The 19866-nt window shown below is 39.5% G+C and overlaps 1 protein-coding gene across 1 annotated transcript in view; it reads right to left on the bottom strand.

Annotated features, from left to right (window-relative positions):
- Positions 1-4800: 4800 nt before the first annotated feature.
- Positions 4801-19866, bottom strand: part of IQGAP2 (IQ motif containing GTPase activating protein 2) — a 274610-nt gene continuing 259544 nt past the window's right edge. Inside the window, exons 31-36 of the mRNA XM_090276400.1 lie at positions 17330-17417; positions 15296-15508; positions 13262-13422; positions 11553-11690; positions 10142-10250; positions 4801-5737 (exon numbers count right to left, since the gene is read on the bottom strand). Coding sequence (XP_090132526.1) covers positions 5624-5737; positions 10142-10250; positions 11553-11690; positions 13262-13422; positions 15296-15508; positions 17330-17417 — 823 coding nt within the window. The 3' untranslated portion in view covers positions 4801-5623. The remainder of the gene's footprint in view (positions 5738-10141; positions 10251-11552; positions 11691-13261; positions 13423-15295; positions 15509-17329; positions 17418-19866) is intronic.

Genomic DNA, 19866 nt, shown 5'->3' with positions numbered 1-19866 from the left:
CTTTTGCTGTTATAAAACTGCATTGGTATTTTGGGTTTGATCTCATAATGGGCCAACAACAGTAGTCCCACTAATTATATACTATGAATAGAATGGTAGGTTATCCCTATGGTTGGAGTGCTAAATAAAGATCAAATTCAAAAACTTTTGAGTTCTATAAGATGAACTTGATATCTTTTACTTCTCATATCTGCTCATTTTCCTTCTCCATTAGTTAGGGCTCTAGAGATATATGAGATTTATTATAGGAATTGGCTCACGTGGTTATGAAGGCTGGGAAGTCCCACAACGTGCTGTTTGCTGATGTAGAACGAGAAAGCTGGTGAGTTCACAGTCCTGAAAACCAGGGGAGCTGATGATGTAACTCCCAGAGTCCGAAGACCTCAGCACGAGGGGTTCCAATATCCAGGGGAGGAAAAGATGACGTCCCAGTTCAAAACGAGAGAGAATTGGCCCTTTCTGAAGATTTTTCATTCTATTTGGGCTCTCAATAGATTGGATGATACCTGCCTACTTTGGTAAGGGTGATTTCTCTGTCTACAGATTCAAATGCTAATCTATTCTGGAGACACCCTTACAGACACACCCAGAAATAATGTTTTACCAGCTATCTGGGCATCCCTTAGCCTGCTCAAGTCAACACAGAAAATTAACCAGCACACCTTCCAATGGATTTTAGCCAAGAGATCTTGAACTCTAAGAAAAACAACAGTGAGACCACCTAGAAAACCTGTATCAGCTATGTTATTTGGAGATTGAGTCCAGAGCATAGGCACTGTTAAACTGAGATCATCCGTAACTGCCCCCTTTATACCAGGGCCAACCTAAAGCAATATTGGGACTCCTGAGATGCAGTGGGGTGGTGGGGTCTGTCTCCTTCTCAACCTGCCTCTGGGGCTCCACAACTTCCACTTACAAGGCACTGCCAAGGCTCTGGACTCACAGCAGTGACTGAAACAGTTTCTGTCCTCTGCAGCTTAGAGGCAACTTAAGAGTACTTTATCTTAACCTGTTACAAAGCCCTGGTTTCAGAAACAGAGGCAATAGATTTTTCAAAGCACAGATCAGCAGTAAGATCATCCAATGCTCACTAGAATCTCTCAAAATACAGACAACTTTCACATTCAGTCCTTTGGTTTGCCTCTTGGAATGTCCGAGGAATACCACAAATCCCTACGTAGCCACAGTCCATGTCATAAAACTTACGTTATGGAGAGCAACTCTACTCAGTACCCAACCATACATACATTATGCTTCTGGCGGCAAAACTGGCACCAGGAGTGCAACCGGACCTTGGTCCAGCAGCCTCTGTGCTTGAGTTCTGGCCAAAAAAGAATTCAGAGCCAAGACTCAAACTGTAAGAGGAAGTTTATTTAGAAAGTCACAGAAGTAGAAGAAATGTGCTCAGGAACAAGCCACAGAGAGAGAGCTGCACTGTGTCCTCTGTCTTGAGAGTATTTATCTGGAGGCCTCAGGGGACGGTCCTAATAGCATATTCGTCAGCTTTCCAGGTGTGTCCTTTCAGGGCTGTGGTCTCTACTGATTGGTCAGCACCAGGGCAGGGAGTCATTAGTCAATGTAGCTGGTCCTGATGTCAGCCACAACATGGCTTGTCTGGCTTTGCAGCTTTTCTGGGCCTGGAGCTGAAACAGTTGAGGCAGAGATGTATTTGATGCAGGTCAGAACCTCATGTCCTGGGGGCTTAATGCTTAAGTTTGCCATCTGCCCACCCCACCCCTACAATCATGATATACCTTTTGGGGTATTAATCAGTTTAAGCTGGTTATTTTTAAGAAACAAAAGACTCAAAGAACCTTTGACCTTCCCCCTTACCTGCCTAAAGAAATTTGGATTAAAAAAATCTCTTGAAGGATGGGAACTATCACCTTAGCATAATATGAACTAAGTGGTGCAGACGGGAAAAAGTTAGCAATTGTCTGATAGACTCCCCCTCTGTGTCCCATTGGGTAGCTCCGGCAATAACTTGTTTACCAAATATTTGCCTTTTCATCTCTGTGACTTGTCTGGCACTTTCTCTTTCAAGTCCCAGACTCCTGCTTCTATTTCCTTAGTCCAGGATGATACACTCTTATAAGCCTCAACTGCCCAATTTGTCCTAGGGTCCCATGGTCTTAGGGAAACCCCAAAGGAAGATTATTTTTCCTTTCCTCATAGTAGCCAGAATGTTCCTTTTTACATTCCAGGTGCTAAAAACTGCAGTTCAGGGGAGCCTAGACCCTTTCAACCTAGGCCAAACACCATTTTTGTAACAGTGGAAACACGATCAAATATATTATCAAAATACTGGAGTCGTCGTTGGCAGCCGTTCGTCTCGAGAGACGATGGTGTAGCTTCTTAAGAGTCTATCTGCACCTCCGAGAATGGCTGTGCAGTCCGACTCGGGAGTGACACGGTATCTGTCTCCTCCCGTGTTGAATCGACATCTTGCGATGACACTGGAGTGTCCTCTCCCGTGAAGCTGAAGCTACAGAGCCTGGGCAGGGTAATACGGAGGGTCTGCTGTTGCCCATGCAGCAGACCCCCCCTCTCTTTGCAGCTGAAGGGTCCAAGGGAAAGACGGAGTCGATACAGCTTGGCTTCAGGTGCGCCGCAGGAGTTGCCGGTGTTGACTACAACATCAAACCGCCTTAGGTACTCCGGCTCCGGATTTTCTGTCGGGGTTTACTCCCTTAGCCTTTCCCCTGAAGAGGTATGCCGCAAGGCAGCGGAGGTTTTTTGGTGTCAGAGTTTTCCTTCTCTGATGTACCCTGACTGGAAGATCGAACCAGCGACACTTAGCTCGCAGGCCGACGCTCAATCCACTGAGCTAAACCAGCCAGGGCACAAAATACTGGAGTAAGCTATGTAAAAGTCAAGTTATTGTTTTAATTGCTAAGTTTTTAAAAAAGAGAACTTTTTTCTTCTTCCTCCTAAATAAGAAAAGCTATGAGCCCTGGGAAGGAAGCTGGTGACGGATAGCAGAATGTGCCACTCCAAAATATGCCTCTTAGGTAAGTCTTATATTGAGTTGATTATTTTGAGAAACCGCAAATACAGGAGGACTGAGAACAGAGAAGGTACCCTTTTGTAAGGGAAATTTACCTTAGAAAGGGGGCTTTTCCCAGGAAGAGAGGTATTACCAGAGATCACCTTTTCATCTGAGACCTCAATATGGCAGGGCAAACTTTGTTTCCTGCTTTTACCTTCAAGCCAACTGCCTCTACCCCTTTCCTTCCAGGTAGCTGATGCTAGTGCTTGGGCAGTTTTACTGTTGCCCCGGGTATCAGCTAGGTATACACGAGGCATACATGTTAATACATTTCTATATATTTTTCTGCTGTTTAATGGGGGTTTCAGCCTAGAATTCAGAAGGGTAGAGGGACAATTATTTTTCCTCCTCTACAGTGATCAGGAGACCTGGCTCAGGGTTATAAAGAACAACTTGCCCCTGGCGTGAGAAGTTAATCTGTCCTCCTGGGAGAGGCAGAGGTCTTGGCTCTGACAATCTCTACACCCATGCTTCCGCTGGCTTCTTGTTCATGCTCTTCACATGCTTTCTCCTCTGGGCCACCCATTCATTCATGTCCCTTAGAGATCTCAAACAAGTCACCGGTAATATCTTCAACAATAACTTCATCTTGTGGGCCAACAGAGAGAAAACAGTCACAGCTTTCCTGGAGAGTGTAGGCTATACTCAAAGATCTTGATTCATAGAAGTAATGCTCAAGCATTTCACTCACTTTGGAATAAGCTGAAAGCCCCTTTCAGAGATGCTATGAAAGGTTAGCCTTTGCCTCCAAATATCCTTCCCTAATTTTTGCTCTTCTCATATATGTGCACACAGTCTTTCCTGGAGCATGAAGAAGGAAGCTTAATCTACCTTGGCTCCTGATCCTCACCTAATGTTGGCTGTAGGGCAAAGGGAGGTTCACTGTCAAGGTGAAACTTAACTGTTTATTTGATTCCTTGTACAGAAGTCAGTATTTAGGTTAATGGAACAACAGCAACAACAAACCACATCCACAAATTGTTGAGACAATGAGCATTGTTTTGAGGCATTTACCTCTTTGTCAAAAATATGTATAGGCTGAAACAATCACTAAAGTAGCAGATTCTACCTTCTTTAAAGTTTGAGTTTTCCAAATTCTATACGTCTTACATTTGTGCCAAATGTGCAAAAGCTAACCCACTTTCTCAATGTGTGGTAATAATGCCCCAAGGAAGATAAAGCCTATTGAATAAATGAACAGAATACAAAGTATCAGGAGGGTCCCAGCCTGAGAGTCTGAATTGCTTTTGTGGTGGACACTGCTAAGCTGTCCCCAGGAATCACTCTCCCTTTCTTTTAATTATAGAACCACTGCCCTCTCTACCTGAGGTTTTAATTGGGGACATGGTTACCTAGTTTGGGACCATATTTCCCAGCCTCTCTTGAAGCTAGCTGTGGCCACATAAGTTTTGTTTGGCCAATGGAATGTAAGCAGAAGTGACATGTGTACCTTAAAACACTTGCCCTGGACTTCTTTCCTGCTGCCTGCTGGCCAGGAATCAGTCACAAGGACAGAGCTGGATCCCTGGGTAACTGTGTAGGCCTGCTCAATTACCTTGGAGCTACTGAATTTGAGAGAAACTTCCATCTATTTTGGCCACAGGGCTTTGAATCTCTTGGTCACAGCAGTTTCCACTGTACCCTACCTGTGTACAACTACAGGTGTATTATTTCTCTCCTTAATAAACCCCACCAGTAACCTTCTCTACTAAATGGTTTGAATTTATGAGACAAAGAAAAAGACAAAATAATGTAATCCAGTAACATTTATTTTACATGAAACAATTTTCAAAGAATACATTTAAAAACCATCTAGATACCGATTTTATTGCATTACAAAAATTAAGAGGCACAATTGAAGTATTCAAATAAATTGTGAGGGGTGGAGGTGGGGGCCTAAGATTGCTATTCACGTTGTTCTTTAGTCACTTAAAGGCTCTGGGTACAAGAGTCTTTACCATGAGGCACTAGTGCACTTCATTTAGTAGGAATAAATCACATAAAATATATACTTTTATACAGAAAGTGTTATTGTATTGTCACTTTCAATTACTTTAAAAAATTCATTTTAAATTGCACAAAACTTCTGTTTAAAATTGATAACTCCCAGAAGACAGGGCTTAGGACTTAAGTGTCTAAATAATTCAAATAATTAGGTTTCCATTTCTCCATAGATTAAAAAAAATCTATGAAGAATTACATTATTCAAATGGGACAATTAAAACATTTTTTCATAGGAAAATAGGTTTACACATTTGTCCCTAGTCAGCTAAATTCATTTTCTCCCTACCTTAAAACAAATCAAAGAATGTTCAAAGTTTTAAATCAGAGTACCTATTCCACAGTACAGTGTGGAAGTGTTTACATTAATTCATTTTGTGTATCATTCTGCTATAATATCAAATTATCAAGAAGGCACAATGGGTACATTCTTCAGAACAGTTCTGGTCTTTTTTTAAAAAAAGATCACACGTTTATGAGCAGTGATTTCGATCATGTTTAAAAACAAAAATATGAAACAGGTTCATTTTCCAATCCAGGTGTTACAGAATCCATGAAATTTCTGCAGGCACTTCATTTTCCATAGAATTTCTTGTTCAGCAGGTATATGAGAAGATTTACATTCACTTTAACCTTATCAAACATTTTCATTACAGCTACTCCTTCATATTGCATCTCAAGTAAATCCTGAAATTGTAAGGAACATTATTAAATCTCAAACATGACATTCAGCACATTCAAAAAACATTCCAGAAAATTTGTTGATAAAAATAAGATTCAAGTGACCTAATCACCAAAGTGGGGGTTCTTACACTTTAATGTGTATCAGAATCATTTGATTAAAAACACAAGCTGGTTTAAACATGGATTGCTGGGCCCCACACCCAGGAATTTCAGATTTTGTACCTCTGGGATGGTACAACATTTGTTTTTTAACAAATGCCTATATGATGATAATATTGTCAGCCTGGGTGCCATGCTTTGAGAATCAAATAGATCTTTAGAACTGATAAAGACCACTGGAAGAAAAACACGAGGATTAAGTTAATTCAGATATAATTATGATTTTAACTTTTAATTGAAAAGTTAAAAACAAATGTTCCAGCAATATGGGGCATATCCTTTAGAACAACAGTGTTTTCTAAAGTGAAGCAAATAAGACAATTCAATGGGGAGTAAACAGAACAGTTGCACTATTTTTTTTCTCACTTTTTAAACATTTAAATTTTGTTATATTTTATGAAGTATATTTTGAGTATAATGATAGGAGCACATATAATTTATAAATAAATATGTAAAATGGGGATAAGTGAGCATGCTATTTACTGATGAAGAAGTATGACTGAAGTTTGGAGAACCACTGTGCAAAGCAACTCCTTCTGATCTACACTACTTCTGTTCCTGTATTGAGAAAAACCCTTCATTCCCAAGTCAGTCTATCATTCTGTGTTTCACTGACACCACACAACAAAAAAGATAAACTCACCTGCTAAAATTCATAACCAGTTATGCCAGCCATATGCATGAGACTAAGCAATAACATTTCACAATAACACAGGAGACCTTTCCCAAATAGAAGAATTTCCTTAACTGCCCTAGACTAACATTTTCTGGTTTATAGCTCTAGAAACTTTTTGGTTTTCTTAATGATAATGCCTTATGTCTGTATTAAGCAAGGCCACCTGCAGAAATTGGGATCATTTTTGAGAGAACTTGGCTCTTGCTAGCTTCTTCCTCTACTTCCTCAAATACCTCCAACTGCACTCAACCAAACACTTACATTATTTAGATATGTTTTTGGAACAGAAATTCCATAGGGAATTGAAGTTTTTTCATCAAGAATGCTTTTACCTATTAAAGTGTAATGAAGATTCACTTTTCCTTTGGGAAAGGCAATATCTGTTAATCCAAGTCTCTTGGAAAAGAAACCAATATAGTTAAGTTGAGAAAGAATGGTATATGCAGGGGAGTTAGCTGGGACCCTAGATGGGGAGAAGAGAAAATATTGGGTTGGCCAAAAAACCTGTTTAGTTTTTTCTGTAAAATAAAAGACATATTTTAACATTTTCATCAATAACTTTATTGATTTGGATATTTTGAGTATGTCGGATATCTCCTGCTATTGGCTTCTAGTGGGTAGAGGCCAGGGCTGCTGCTGAACATCTTCCAATGCATGTAAGGCAGCCCCACAGCAAAGAATTATTTGGCCAAAATGTCAATAGTACAAAGACACTTCGCAAACCACTTTTGATACATTCAATTAGTCACAGCACCTCCTCTGTACACTGCACAAATCTTTCTTTTGTGTTTCAGTTGCGTTTTTACCTTTCTAAAAATAATAAAGGATAATACATCAAAAAATTGCATATTTTATTCCAACTTCGATATTAAAATGGCTGCAAAAAAATTCACCAATTTTGGTAAGTTTTAAATTTTTTATTTTTTAAAGATTTTATTTATTTATTTTTAGAGAGAGGGGAAGAGAGGGAGAAAGAGGGAGAGAAGCATCAATGTGTGGTTGCCTCTTGCACACTCCCAACTGGAGACCTGGCCCACAACCCAGGCATGTGCCATGACTGGGAATCAAACCAGCAACTGTTTGGTCTGCAGGCAGGCACTCAATCCACTGAGCCACACCTGCAAGTCTATTTTTTTTTTTAATGCATACTGATATGATAGCTATCACAATACGGTGTAACAAAATTGTTTCAAATGAAATTAAAAGCAACTAAGTGCTACTAGAGCCATCGTGTAGAAAAAACTAAACAAACTTTTTGGCCAACCCAATATAATCACGCTTGTGATGGGAAGACACATTTTAGTCTTAGCTCCACCGTTTGCTATCTTGTGATTTTTGCAATACCACATAACCTTTGTGAAGTTATGTTTCCTTGTGTGCAAATTGAGGATAACACTTTCAACCTGACAGGAGTGTTATTGGGCGTATGAGATCAAGGTGTCTGCAAACCCTCTGCCTGTCAGGACCCACTGGAACTTGTGAGAAAGGCAGTGGAGCAGAGCAATGAGGAGTGCGACTCCAGCTGTCTCTTCCATAACCAGCTCTCTGAACCTCAGTTCTTCACCTTCAGAGTGGGGTATGCCAACCCTGTAGCCCTCGGTAAGCACAGGCCATTATTCAGATAAGCAGAACATCTTCATGTACCTGGCCTATAGCTATAGGATATAATTAGGATACAATCGTTAGGAGCTAAGGGAAAAGTGGAATGAAGAAAACTGGACACAGATGCTATAAGGCATCTCCTTTAGACCTCTTAGAAGCTTCTGTTCTGTGTCTAGTCCTTGACTCACACTAAAGACCTGGCCACCATGTTTCTCTTTGGTAATTCACTTGATAATGTAGTTGTCTGAAAGCCATGTGTGTATAGCAGTCTGAGTTCATGTCTCACAGTTAATACATGCAGGGCCAGCTCCTTAGGCATTCAGCCTGTTGCAGGGTCTCGTCGTCGGAAGGACCTTGCACGTATTGTAACACTCTGCTGTCATCATCTTGAAATTCTTGATAATTTTGAATAAGGGGCTCTGCATTTGCATTTGCATTTAGCATTGAGCCCTGAAAATCTTGTAGCTGGTCTTGCTGATATAGTAATGACTTTAAAAATCTGGGGCTTATTAGCCACCTGTACACAGCTAAGGGGTATGATTTCACAATCTATTATGTGTATTAAATGAATGGTATGAGTCAATCCTCTGTATACGGAATTCTTAACAAAGGAGCAAATGAAGCTTGGTATTTGCACCAGTGTTCAAAGGAAGTCACATGGAATTTCTGAGGCTTCTCTAAACAGGTGTCTCCTGGTCATTTGGCATTCATCTGTCCTGTTGATACTGATTGGTCTTGGGTCATTTCCTTCCTGGCAATCACATGTTATGTCTGCCACCGCCGGAGAAGAATCATAAACCAAGGTGTATCACCACAAGCATGTTCTTTTCTCTTCCCATATTTGTCAAAGTGTTACCCAGAGTTCAAGATTTTCAGTTAAATCGGTAGATGATACATTTAGTGATATTAAAATTCAATGAGAAAACAATACTGTTTAAATGTACTGTCCATAATTATATAATATCTTTTCTCTCTCTATTCTAACGTACTCCATTATGTCAATGGTTTTTATCATGCCCATTTAGCTCCCGTTTTTCATTTTAAGCTACAAGAAAGGCTAGCTAGAAAAGAAGGGCTCTGGTATCTGCTTCCAGGAGGGGAGGCAATTTCAGGGCTCTCAGCAAAGGGCTGAGTGGGAAGTGAGGCTGGAGCTTACACCACGCCCAGTGACTTATCAAGATGATTCATGCAGAATTACCTGAAAAGAGTTTTGCAAGTAGTTTGGGACCCAGGTAAATAGGTGTTATTGCCATTTAAAAACTTTTATGAAAAAAAGAAAAAATTACTTCTCTAAATTGATCCTGTGCTAAGGATTAAGATGTTGGGAGTAGATAAACTTAAGTTGGTTGTACCCTCCCTTCACTATTTTTTTTTAGACACATAAACTGGGTTTCTCAGTTTCTGTTCGAGTATATTTGGCTTAAATGTAGTTCTTATGAGAAAACAGCAATAATTCAGACTGCAAACACCATTTTTCTACTTACAGTTATCTGTTTTGCACAATGTCTTTCATTCACAGGACCCCAAACATTTAACAAACAGATTAAAGAAACATGTAAAAACAATTCCAGGAAGGAGAAGGGAGGAGGAAAGCAATCAGGAAAGCTTCAATCTTGAGCATACATATGCTTGGAAAAAAATGCAAGTGCCTAGTAAAAGGAAACTTTCCAGCCTCTACGTCATAGCTGTGAATACTTTCATATTATTCTTTTCTCTAAGCTTTGAAATGGAAACATGACTAGGAAAAACTAACTGCTAGGTCTTACATTCTAAAAGCATTTTAAGTTCCAATGACTTGAAAAATCATAGCTTTTAAAAAGTAATCAATGCATCAAAAGCTAATATTGGCAAAAGCTAACACTGGCCTTTTTTGTTGAATTTCATTGTTGTCATGAAGAGTGCAAACCAGGGGAGCCACAAATGACCTGCCCTGGAAAACTCACCCCGGGTCTGCAGAAATCCCAGCTTACCTGAATATTAAGCTGCACCTTTTCCATATCCACACCCAAGAATTTGGATTTGACATCGAAGATGCCTACATCTTCAGTAGATATGATATCAAACGTAACATTTTTAAACCTAGTGAAGAAAGGGACAGTCACTCACGTGGAACTACAAATATATGCTTAAAGCTGAAACAAATTAATGGAATCCTAAATTGCCATCCTTAGTGAAGCATATAACCCTAAGGAACGTTTCTAAAACCTCCCGTCCTTTCCCCCACCTGCTCACTGAACATTTGATGGCTCTTGTTGAGCTCTGCAACTCACAGAGCACTGGTGTAGGTGCTTTATCACAAAAGAAACGCAAAAATAGAGCCCTTGCTCTTAAAGAGCATAAAATATAGCTGGAAATACATGAAATTCACAGAATATGAGAATTAAATATTGACTTATACCACTGACAGGCCAGTTAAATATTTCAGATGGTACGTTTTATAGCTACTGAAAAGAGGAAGAAGCACTTTCTCTGAGTCAGTGTAGTCAGGAGGTTGGATGGGAGAAAAGGACGAGAAGCCAGGCCCGAAGCAAGGCGCGAGGAGTGGTGGATCTGGCATCCCCCAGACAAAGGACAAGGAAGAGATGGCGCATGGGCTCATGGTCCCTTTATTTTTTTAAGTTAAACTTATTGGAGTGACATTGGTTAATAAAATTATATAGGTTTCAAGTGTACAATTCTATGATACATCATCTATGTATTGCATTGTGTGCCCACTACCCCAAGTTAAGTCTCCTTCCATCACCGTATGTTTTAACCACTTTACCCTTTACTGCCTTCGCCGAGCCCCCTTTCCCTCTGGTAACCACCACACTGTTATCTGTGTCTATGAGTTTTTGTTTGTCTTGTTTGTTCATTTGTTGTTTTGCAGGGTCTCTTTAAAACAGAGACCCCCAATGGCACCTGGCACGAGGCTGCAGAGGAGGGTTTTGTTTTCTCTTCCACCCTAACAGCACACTGCTGGAGTCGCTCAGACCCAGGCGTTGGCACACAGCCAGTGGCTTTGAAATGAGAAAGGTACTATTTTTCAATTGTAAATAATCTCCTCTGTCAAGACCAAAAGGCAGCCTTTATTCTCACTGCTATGACTCCATTCTTTTGGAGGGAACAGAGAGGCTGGCAAATCCAGACGTGCTGGACAGGCTTTGGGAAAAATAATCTCTTGATCAGCCCTTCACGCAACCATGGCACCAGGTGCACAAGGCCTGATGGGAAAACCAGAGATGACAATACATGTATTTTCTCCATCATCTGTAATCAAGGGTAAGCCTTATCAAATGAAGCTCTCTTCCAAGATCACAGGAAGCCAAAGAAATGCAAGTCCGATTTTACGGGGGGCAAAGAGAGGGTGTGTGTTCTGTGCGGATGCCGGGCCCCACTCACTGGTTTGTCTGCAGATCGTCTATGCCCAGCAGCACACCCTTCTCGTGCAGCTTCGCAGCCGTGTACTTCACTGGCTTTGGTCTCTTCGCCCCCTTCAGTTCTCCTTTTCCGTCCATTTTAATTGATCTCCGAGAATTCCTAGCAAAATAAGAACCAACCATTTGTCATCACGATGGCAAACTTGGCTGTTTCTGGCAGTGCACTAGCTGGCCAGGCCGTACACGGCTGATCAGACCTGGGCCTGTGGCACCAGATGCGCAAGTCTCTATTTTGCGATAGTAGGTGACCGTCTTCCCCATGCAGTAAAGCCTCACTATGAACTGCTAAGGGAAAGCTATTTTTCCTTAAGGTTTGAATTACAGACTAATATTTTTTATACAACTTGCACTCTACTTTTCCAGGCAAATCGAACTAAATAGCCATAGTAAGTCAGTGCGTGAGTGCTTTGGTGCAATCACGTGAACTGCGTGCTCTTGAGTGAAGGTATCGCTAGGACTGCTTTAATGTGTGTAACACATACTACACAGCCAGCACTGCTGCTCCAAGTGCTTTATACACACTGCCTCACATTGACAAAATTAACATTCCCATAAAGCCTAGCATCAAAATTCCTTTCTTATATGTTACTCCTTTCAGCTTTCAAAACAGGGCTTGCAAGACTAGTTAGTACTCCTCATCTCACTGTAAAGATGAGACAGCTGAGGCTCCTGAGAAGCTCATCAGACAGGTTCAAGGTCACACAATGTGAGTGAATGAGAACCCAAATCCAGCTCATTTGACTGTAGAGCTTGTTAAATGCCTGAAGTCGTTTAGTCTGTAATTCAAACTGAGGTCAGAAATAGTCTGCAATAAATATGTAAAGAAAACCTCTAACATTTTTAAAACTTCTAATATTTCTACCGAATATATTAGTTTGCCTACTTTTTTCCTCCCAGGAATATAGTAAAAGTAATTTACAGGCCACAGCAAAGGAATTAAAACTCAGAACTAGTGGGGCTCAAACAAATGTGGTTTGAACTTGGTTATTTTCCTCAATCAAATCTTCTAAGGTAAATGCAATTGATTTTTCCATACAGCACCATTTCCTACTATCAAGTTGACAACAGTATTACATAAAAATATTGTATTATATATTTAAAAGGGTAATTACAATTTGATTACTATTGAGCGTAGTCCAGTGATAATAATAATTATAAACAAATAACACTAATTAAAAGTGGCTATATTGCATATGAAAAATCTAATACATATGCCAATGCATAATAGAGAACTGCCAAATTTTGTCTTTTGTGTCAATAATGATTTTTAAAAACCACTAAGCAATTCAAACTCATTAAGCTGCTATGCAATTAGCAAATATCTGGTGTTATCTAACATTATAAACATTCCAAAAACAAGCGTAGCCTTTATTTTTTTAATAATAGTGCTTAAAAGACACCTTTGACTAAAAAAGACAAAAGGAATAATGAAAGTTCTTTCCCAAGTGTTAAAACTAAGTTACTTTAATTTCAGGTATGAAATCATGCTGATGAGGAATTGCAAAATTTCTAAATTCAGTCCTGACTTCTTAGTTCACAGTGGCAAATCATAAAATAAAGTAAAAAGTTGCAAAGTTGCTTTCAAACCCAAACCAACAGCCCAGGGTTGTAAATGAGTTGACATCACATATAAATTGTGACATTGCAAATGAATACATAACTTTAACTTACTTTATTTTTAAGTTGTCTAAGCAAGTCTTTATATAGGTGTCGTAGTAATTAACTTGCTCTTCATAAAATGCTGCCTTCTTGTTAAGTGCTTTCAAGGTCTGCTGAAGTTTGGCCAATTCAGCTTTTCGAAGCTTACGGTAGATTCTTTGATTTCGAATATCCTAAAACAACAAGGAAAGGCTATGATATGAGACTGAAGCAGATGTGTGCTTTACAATCTTGCCAGTCTCAGGCAAGAAGAATCCCAGGTATTAAATTGCTAGTTGAGACTGTCAACTTGCTGGGTATCTCAGTCACCTGATTTTAATCTTTGACTCCCTTCCCTTTTCACTTCAAAACTGGCAAGTGCCCATACGTCACTTTAAGACAGTGGCTAAGGTTTATTTATTGTTTGATGGAAAAGTAAAGAAGCAATTCTAGAATAACCATACAATTAACTTAAGAAAAAACAGTGTTTTAAAAAGGACACAAGGAAGACTTAAGCAGGAGACAAGCAATTTCTTCAGGATATTTCAAACACTTCATTTGGAAGAATAAACTAAAAACACTTACATTTAATCACTGCATTCATTTTAGAAATAAGTAAAATCAATCTCTTTCAAATTTGGGAACTATTCTCAAGATTTGCAGAAACAACTGGGCACTTAAGAATGGAAACATTTAACACTAGTAACTATTTAACTGCTACTTGGATTTAAATAGAGTTCCTAGAACATAAAGTTGCTCAAACTGCTTATAGCCTACAAAAGTGATGCTACATTTAAACCTACAGATATAAGGCTTTTTTGGTAATTGCTTGGTAAATAATAAAAATGTTTCATTTAAGAAAATGGTGCCTGTTTAATGTTATTTTTCTTTTGTGGACAAATTAAAAACATCCCCCTAGGAATCCAAAGACAGACAGATCTTTCATAAATAAAAATTCTTCACAAAATAGAATATTTTGGTAGATGCCTTCATGATAGCTTTTTCATTTTTTATTTTATTTTATTATTTTTTTAAGGCAAAAGCATCAAGTTCTCTACTACATATTCCCAAAGAGAGATATTTTCCACCTCAGTGCTATAGAAAGAAATGAAACGTCCCTTGAATCATTTGGGCTAGGAGGAATAAGCCTAATGCTAGAACTGACCAGGACTTAATATGGAAGCATGAAGTTGAGTGCATTTCCCTCACAGAGGTAAGAAAATTAATTTTTTTCTGATCACTTAACTGTCCTTAACTTCCACACTCATTTTAATTGGTGTGTTTGGAAAAAAGAATAAAATGTCCTTTGAACTCAAATAGCCTTTTAAACCAAATATTTCCTTATCCTTGGCAAACAGATCTTAGCCAGTTCCTGTGATGTGTCCTTGTACTAACTTGAGATCTTTTTCTCAGGAAGTGTCTCCACTGTAAAAATATGGGGTGAGAAAACAGAAAGCAACCTTTAAGTCAGAACTGCATTTGGGGGCAAATGCTCAGTGACATAGTCACCATCTCAGCAGCAGGTCCTAAGAGCAACTGGGCAATATGGCAACTAATAACTCAAGAAAGAACTCTCCTGGAAGTGTCATTTATTTTTTTAATATGTTGTCTGAATATCTTTTATTTTATTTATCTGTTTTTAGGGAGAGGGGAAAGGAGAAAGAGAGGGAGAGAAACATCTATGTGCGGTTGCCTCTCACACGCCCCCAACTAGGGATCTGGTGTGCAATCTAGTCATGTGCCCTGACTGGGAATCGAACCAGCAACACTTGGTTGGAAGTGTCATTTTTAAAACCAGTAGATATTGCTTAAAGGTATAGGAAAGACTTGTGTTTTACCTTTCCTGATCATTTATTTCTGGGATGTGTCAACTCTCATAATGACTTGGGGAACTGTGATGATTCTCTATTAAAAGTAATCAACTGTGTTGAAACCTTTAACAATCTGTAATAGTGACCATGGCATGTGCAAATATGAACGCCTTGTGTCACTGCACAAAGAACCCAGAACGTGACCCATGATTAGCAAATGTCTGCTAAGTAAAGAAAGAATATTATCTCCAAAAACCTTGGCAATCTCATTGAGAATGTCTTGGTATTTATTTTTGGATGACACGTGTCCCATCTGTTCCAGTGTCCGAAGATTCCTTTGGATTTTCCTCTTCTTCTGCTCAAGGGGCAGCTGCGTGTCTTCAACCACAGACTGGCTGTCCTTCATTTCTTCTGGGGTCTTGGAATCTTTCATTGCACGGCTCACCATGTCTGTGGCATGATCCATTTCCTGAAAAGGGAAGATCAAGATGTTGCTTTTTCTCTAATCCCCTAATCTCACAGACTTAGAACCTGCACAAAACAAGTTAATGTCAAAATGAAAGAAGTCCTCAAACCAAAGTCTAAAGACCAGAATGTGTTCTTCCTAGATTTTGAAGTAGGTCTTTGGGAAGGAATCACTTCATCTTTGTGAGAAATAGCAGAGGTGGCAGGCCTTTTGGGGATGAATTTTAATAGCTACCTACCGCTAAGGTGACAGATCACCTCGGTGATGGACATAATACAATGGATAACTGTTATCTGTAATTCCCTGGATGGAAGGATTTCAACTGCTGGATAGTTCCGGTGAAGAAATTAAAACTAGATTATCCATTAAAACATGGCTATGAGAACCCTGAATAGCATGAACTCAACTAAACTCTCACACATCAGCCATATTTATAGAGATTCTTTAAGCCGAAAAGGCAGTCAGAGACCTTTGCTCTGAAAAGAGAATCATTCTCAAACCACCATCTCTGAAAAACCTGCAGGGTTTCTTTGAACCAAAGGGAATAAAAATACTCTAGCATGTAGTAAGTTCCCAAATAAATGATAAGTAAATGAATGAATGCAATTTGGATAGTTTGTTAAAAAAAATTAATAAAAGGGACTGGTGATCTTCCTGTTTCATTGTATTAGACACAATAGATGAAGTCTGAGGATACCAATGTTACTAGACACACAGAAGGAACAGGTCAATGTTATGGACACAGGAACAATTTACCTGCTCAGCAGTAAACAACAATATTAGCAGTAGCAGCCAATGAGCACTTAATATGTGCCAGATATTATTTCACTCTCATTTATTAACTCATTTATTCCTGTCTGTGAATTGAGTACTATTATTATTATTCTCATTTTACAGTTGAGGAAACTGAGGTGCAGAAATATTTCTAAGTGCCTAGCGTTACACAGCTCGGAGGTATAGCACTCACTGTACTTGACCTTGAAGCCTGAAATATCAATGAAGACGAAAATTCTCATACTAAATTAGTAGGATATTCTACCCATATTGTTTAAAAAATATCCACACATTAACAAACACCAGATACCTTAATTTTATTTTATATTTTTAAAATTGAAAATCGTGACAGGATGATTTCTTGGCAACCAATTTAATTAAGAATGAGGAAAATTATCTGTATTCCTGTTAAGTAACTAATTATTTTGTTCACTTTTGTTTGGGGAGTGGCAATTATTGATACTAAAGCAGCAATACTGAAATTAATTCAGAACACACTAAACAATGATGCATTTTAAAATATACCGATAAAGAGTTTAATGCAACGTTTTTACGAAGCTTCAGTTACTTCCACCAGGTAATGGTGCTCTGACCCAACAGACTCAATATCTTTGCCTCTGAAGCATTTGGAAAAGTTTTAATGCGAGACACTTCTTCATTTCTTCAAGTTAGTAAACATAGAATATGAAAGGTATTTTTCTACATCCTGTTGACCAGAACTCTCTCTTAAATGACTTATCCTCCCATCCACTGACTGATAAAATTTATGATGAACATTCAGGAGCTTTGAAAGACTCAAAACCATCTTCCTAGTCCAGGACAAAAAGACGTTCAGCCTAAATTTAGTGCTGCATTTTCTATTTCATTCCTACTGATACTGAATATTATATATAGCTGAACTCAGGTGGCCAGAGGAATAGACAAAGGTCCTTACTTCCAAACCATGTCAGATATAATTGCTCCGAGATAACAGTAAACATTTGGCATGGAGACTAATAAAATCAACTCCTGTCCATGGTATTTATTATTTTATACTCCAAGACCAATTACCTGTTGAGTAGTTGCCGGTGTCTCTAAGATTTCTGTCAATGTGTTGCCTGGTTGGTTCCGGATCACATCAATGATCAGTTTTTTGGTCCTTAAAAAACAGAGAAAGAAGAGGCAAAGTTTCAGTCCTAATGTACAAAAATCTGCTTCTCCTGAGGGAGTGCACAAACACATACAGAAGTGAAGCTTCAAAGATAATCCCTTCAAATAACAGTCTCATTGAAGTTTACCACGTCTGCTCTCAGGCTCTGGAAAGTTTGCGAATGCTTGATAATCGAAGCCTGAGGTTTATACCCATGATCTAGTAGGATTATATCGTCAGTAACACGGACACAAATATGCCATAAGATTCCTTATCTAAATACTTTTCCTTCTTAGACTGAGACGACTTTTTGATGAGCTGGAGGGGAAAGGGCTGCTGATTTGCCCCGCTACCATAGGAGTGCAGGAGTGATATCTAATATCCCCTTTTCCTGACTTTAAGACCATTTAAACTTCTGAGCCTGTTTAGTACATGACAAAACTTTAGGAGCCAGACCAAGTGGTATCTTTCCTGCTCTGAGAAAGTTCTGAAACAGTTTGAAGGCCAGTGTGAGCAGACATCCCATGGCAGCTGCGGGGGCCTTGGCTGCCGGCTGACATCGCAGCTAGGAGACAGGTGTTTAAGAATCTCAAATTTGGTGGGGAAACTAACAGGTTGGCTTGTGTCCTTGTCATCAGGTGGTAGAAGACAGAGGGGCTGCTCAGTAAAAAGTTATGAGCTGGAAGACTTCTCTGGATGTACTAAAACCACGTTATTTGTCCATATGTGTTCCCTATGGTAATCAGTCACCCCTTCCTAATTAAAGATCAGGTTATGTAATTATGTAAAAAGAATTTTACATAATAGGCAAATGGTCATGTTTGCTTCCTTTTACGTAAGTGGGAACAATATTACAGGATATAGCTTCCCTTCCAAATAAAGGAAACCAACAGAAGTTGCCTGAAGTTACACACAGGTCCATTCATTGTCTCAAGTTTCATGTGTATTGCAGTTCCATTGTTGCATGTAACCTCGGCTCTTTCAAAGGCATTGCATGGTCTCAGTGGATGATGAGCTCCTTCCTTGACTACAGCAGGAAATGTTCACACAGCATGGCAATTGGAAAATGAAAACAAAATGTTTTGAAGCATTGGGGCAGCTGCTCGCAAATGGCAGAGGAAGGCCTCAAAGTTAATTCCAAAAATGTTATTTTTGAAAATAAAATAAAACCCAAGAAACAATCTGTAAACATAATTTTTCTCACTTCTTACTTATTGTCAGTCTGTTTGAGAAGAAGGGTCACAACCATTTCCTCTGGCCCATGACCCTTCACTGCTGGGGATTTACGGGCTGTCTGGGAATGCGCAGATAAACACCTCGCCAAGAGGCAAAGGTGGGCACCCAGCTAATTATAGCCATGTGGGAGATGGCACTGTTCCTCAGGCTGCTGTGGCTTAGGGAGCCGAGTATCGTTTCCTCCCACACGACCCCTTCCTCCAGTCGTCATTATAAATGTATTCAACAGGAACATCGAGTTAAAAATAAATGCTTTCATGATTTTAAAAGCAAGAAAACAGTGACTGTTTCTTATTTAAAATAATATTCTAGGAACTATTAAGGATATATGCTTCCAGGAAAGTCCCAGCTCATCTCTTTAGAGACGCTATCTGATGACCAAAATGACTGGGGTCACTCCAGCATGCCCTGCCAGGGACAACAAATGTTGACTTGCTGAGAAGTTGCTGGAAGATAAACTGCCTACATAGCCTCTCTCACTAAATTCTGCTTTAGGTCAGGCCTGTGGAATCCACTGCCAAAGTTCTACCCCAGACATCATTTATATAGAAGTGATCATCCAGTTTCATGACCGCTTCCGCCTGCAGTATGCCTAATGGTTTAACCACACTGGGGTCAGACAGGTGTGAGGCTGCATTGGGGCTCCTATTGCTTACTAGTTGCGTGCACTTGTGCAAATTATGTAATCCCTATACTTAAATTATATAATGGGAATCTCTCTGAGAACTGGGGCAAGGATTGAATGAAAAGATGTATGTAAAGTCTTTCACTTGGGTCTAACAGGTGGCAAGCATTCACATGGTTACCAAGCTGTGCTGCCCAAATGGCAGTCACTGGCCACAGGTGGCCACTGCGCCCCTGGACCACAGCCAGTCCAAACTGCGATGCGCTGTAAGTGCGAAACACACACTGGATTTTGAAGACAGAGGATGAAAAAAGAATGTACCATATCTTATTAACATGTATTTACACTGGTTAAATATTGAAATTAACATTTTGGATATACTGGCTTCAGTAAACTAGAACTTAGTTCACCCGGTTCTCTCCAAAACGTAGCTTCTCAAAAATGTAAAATTACTTCTGTGGCTCACATTAAATTTCTTTTGGCAAGTGCAGCATTGGAACATTCCATTCTTAAATGGAAGCTCACTCTGAGAGGCCTGCTGCCCCCTCACAGGACCTTGTCAGTCACAGACCTTCAGCACTAAGGGGTCACCTTAGG

The sequence above is a fragment of the Furipterus horrens genome, unplaced genomic scaffold (genome assembly GCF_987537825.1).
Source record: "Furipterus horrens unplaced genomic scaffold, mFurHor1.1.pri manual_scaffold_5, whole genome shotgun sequence".
NCBI classification, from domain to species: domain Eukaryota; kingdom Metazoa; phylum Chordata; class Mammalia; order Chiroptera; family Furipteridae; genus Furipterus; species Furipterus horrens.
Note: the sequence above shows the minus strand (reverse complement) of the source record. Positions and strands in the feature narration are given on the sequence as shown.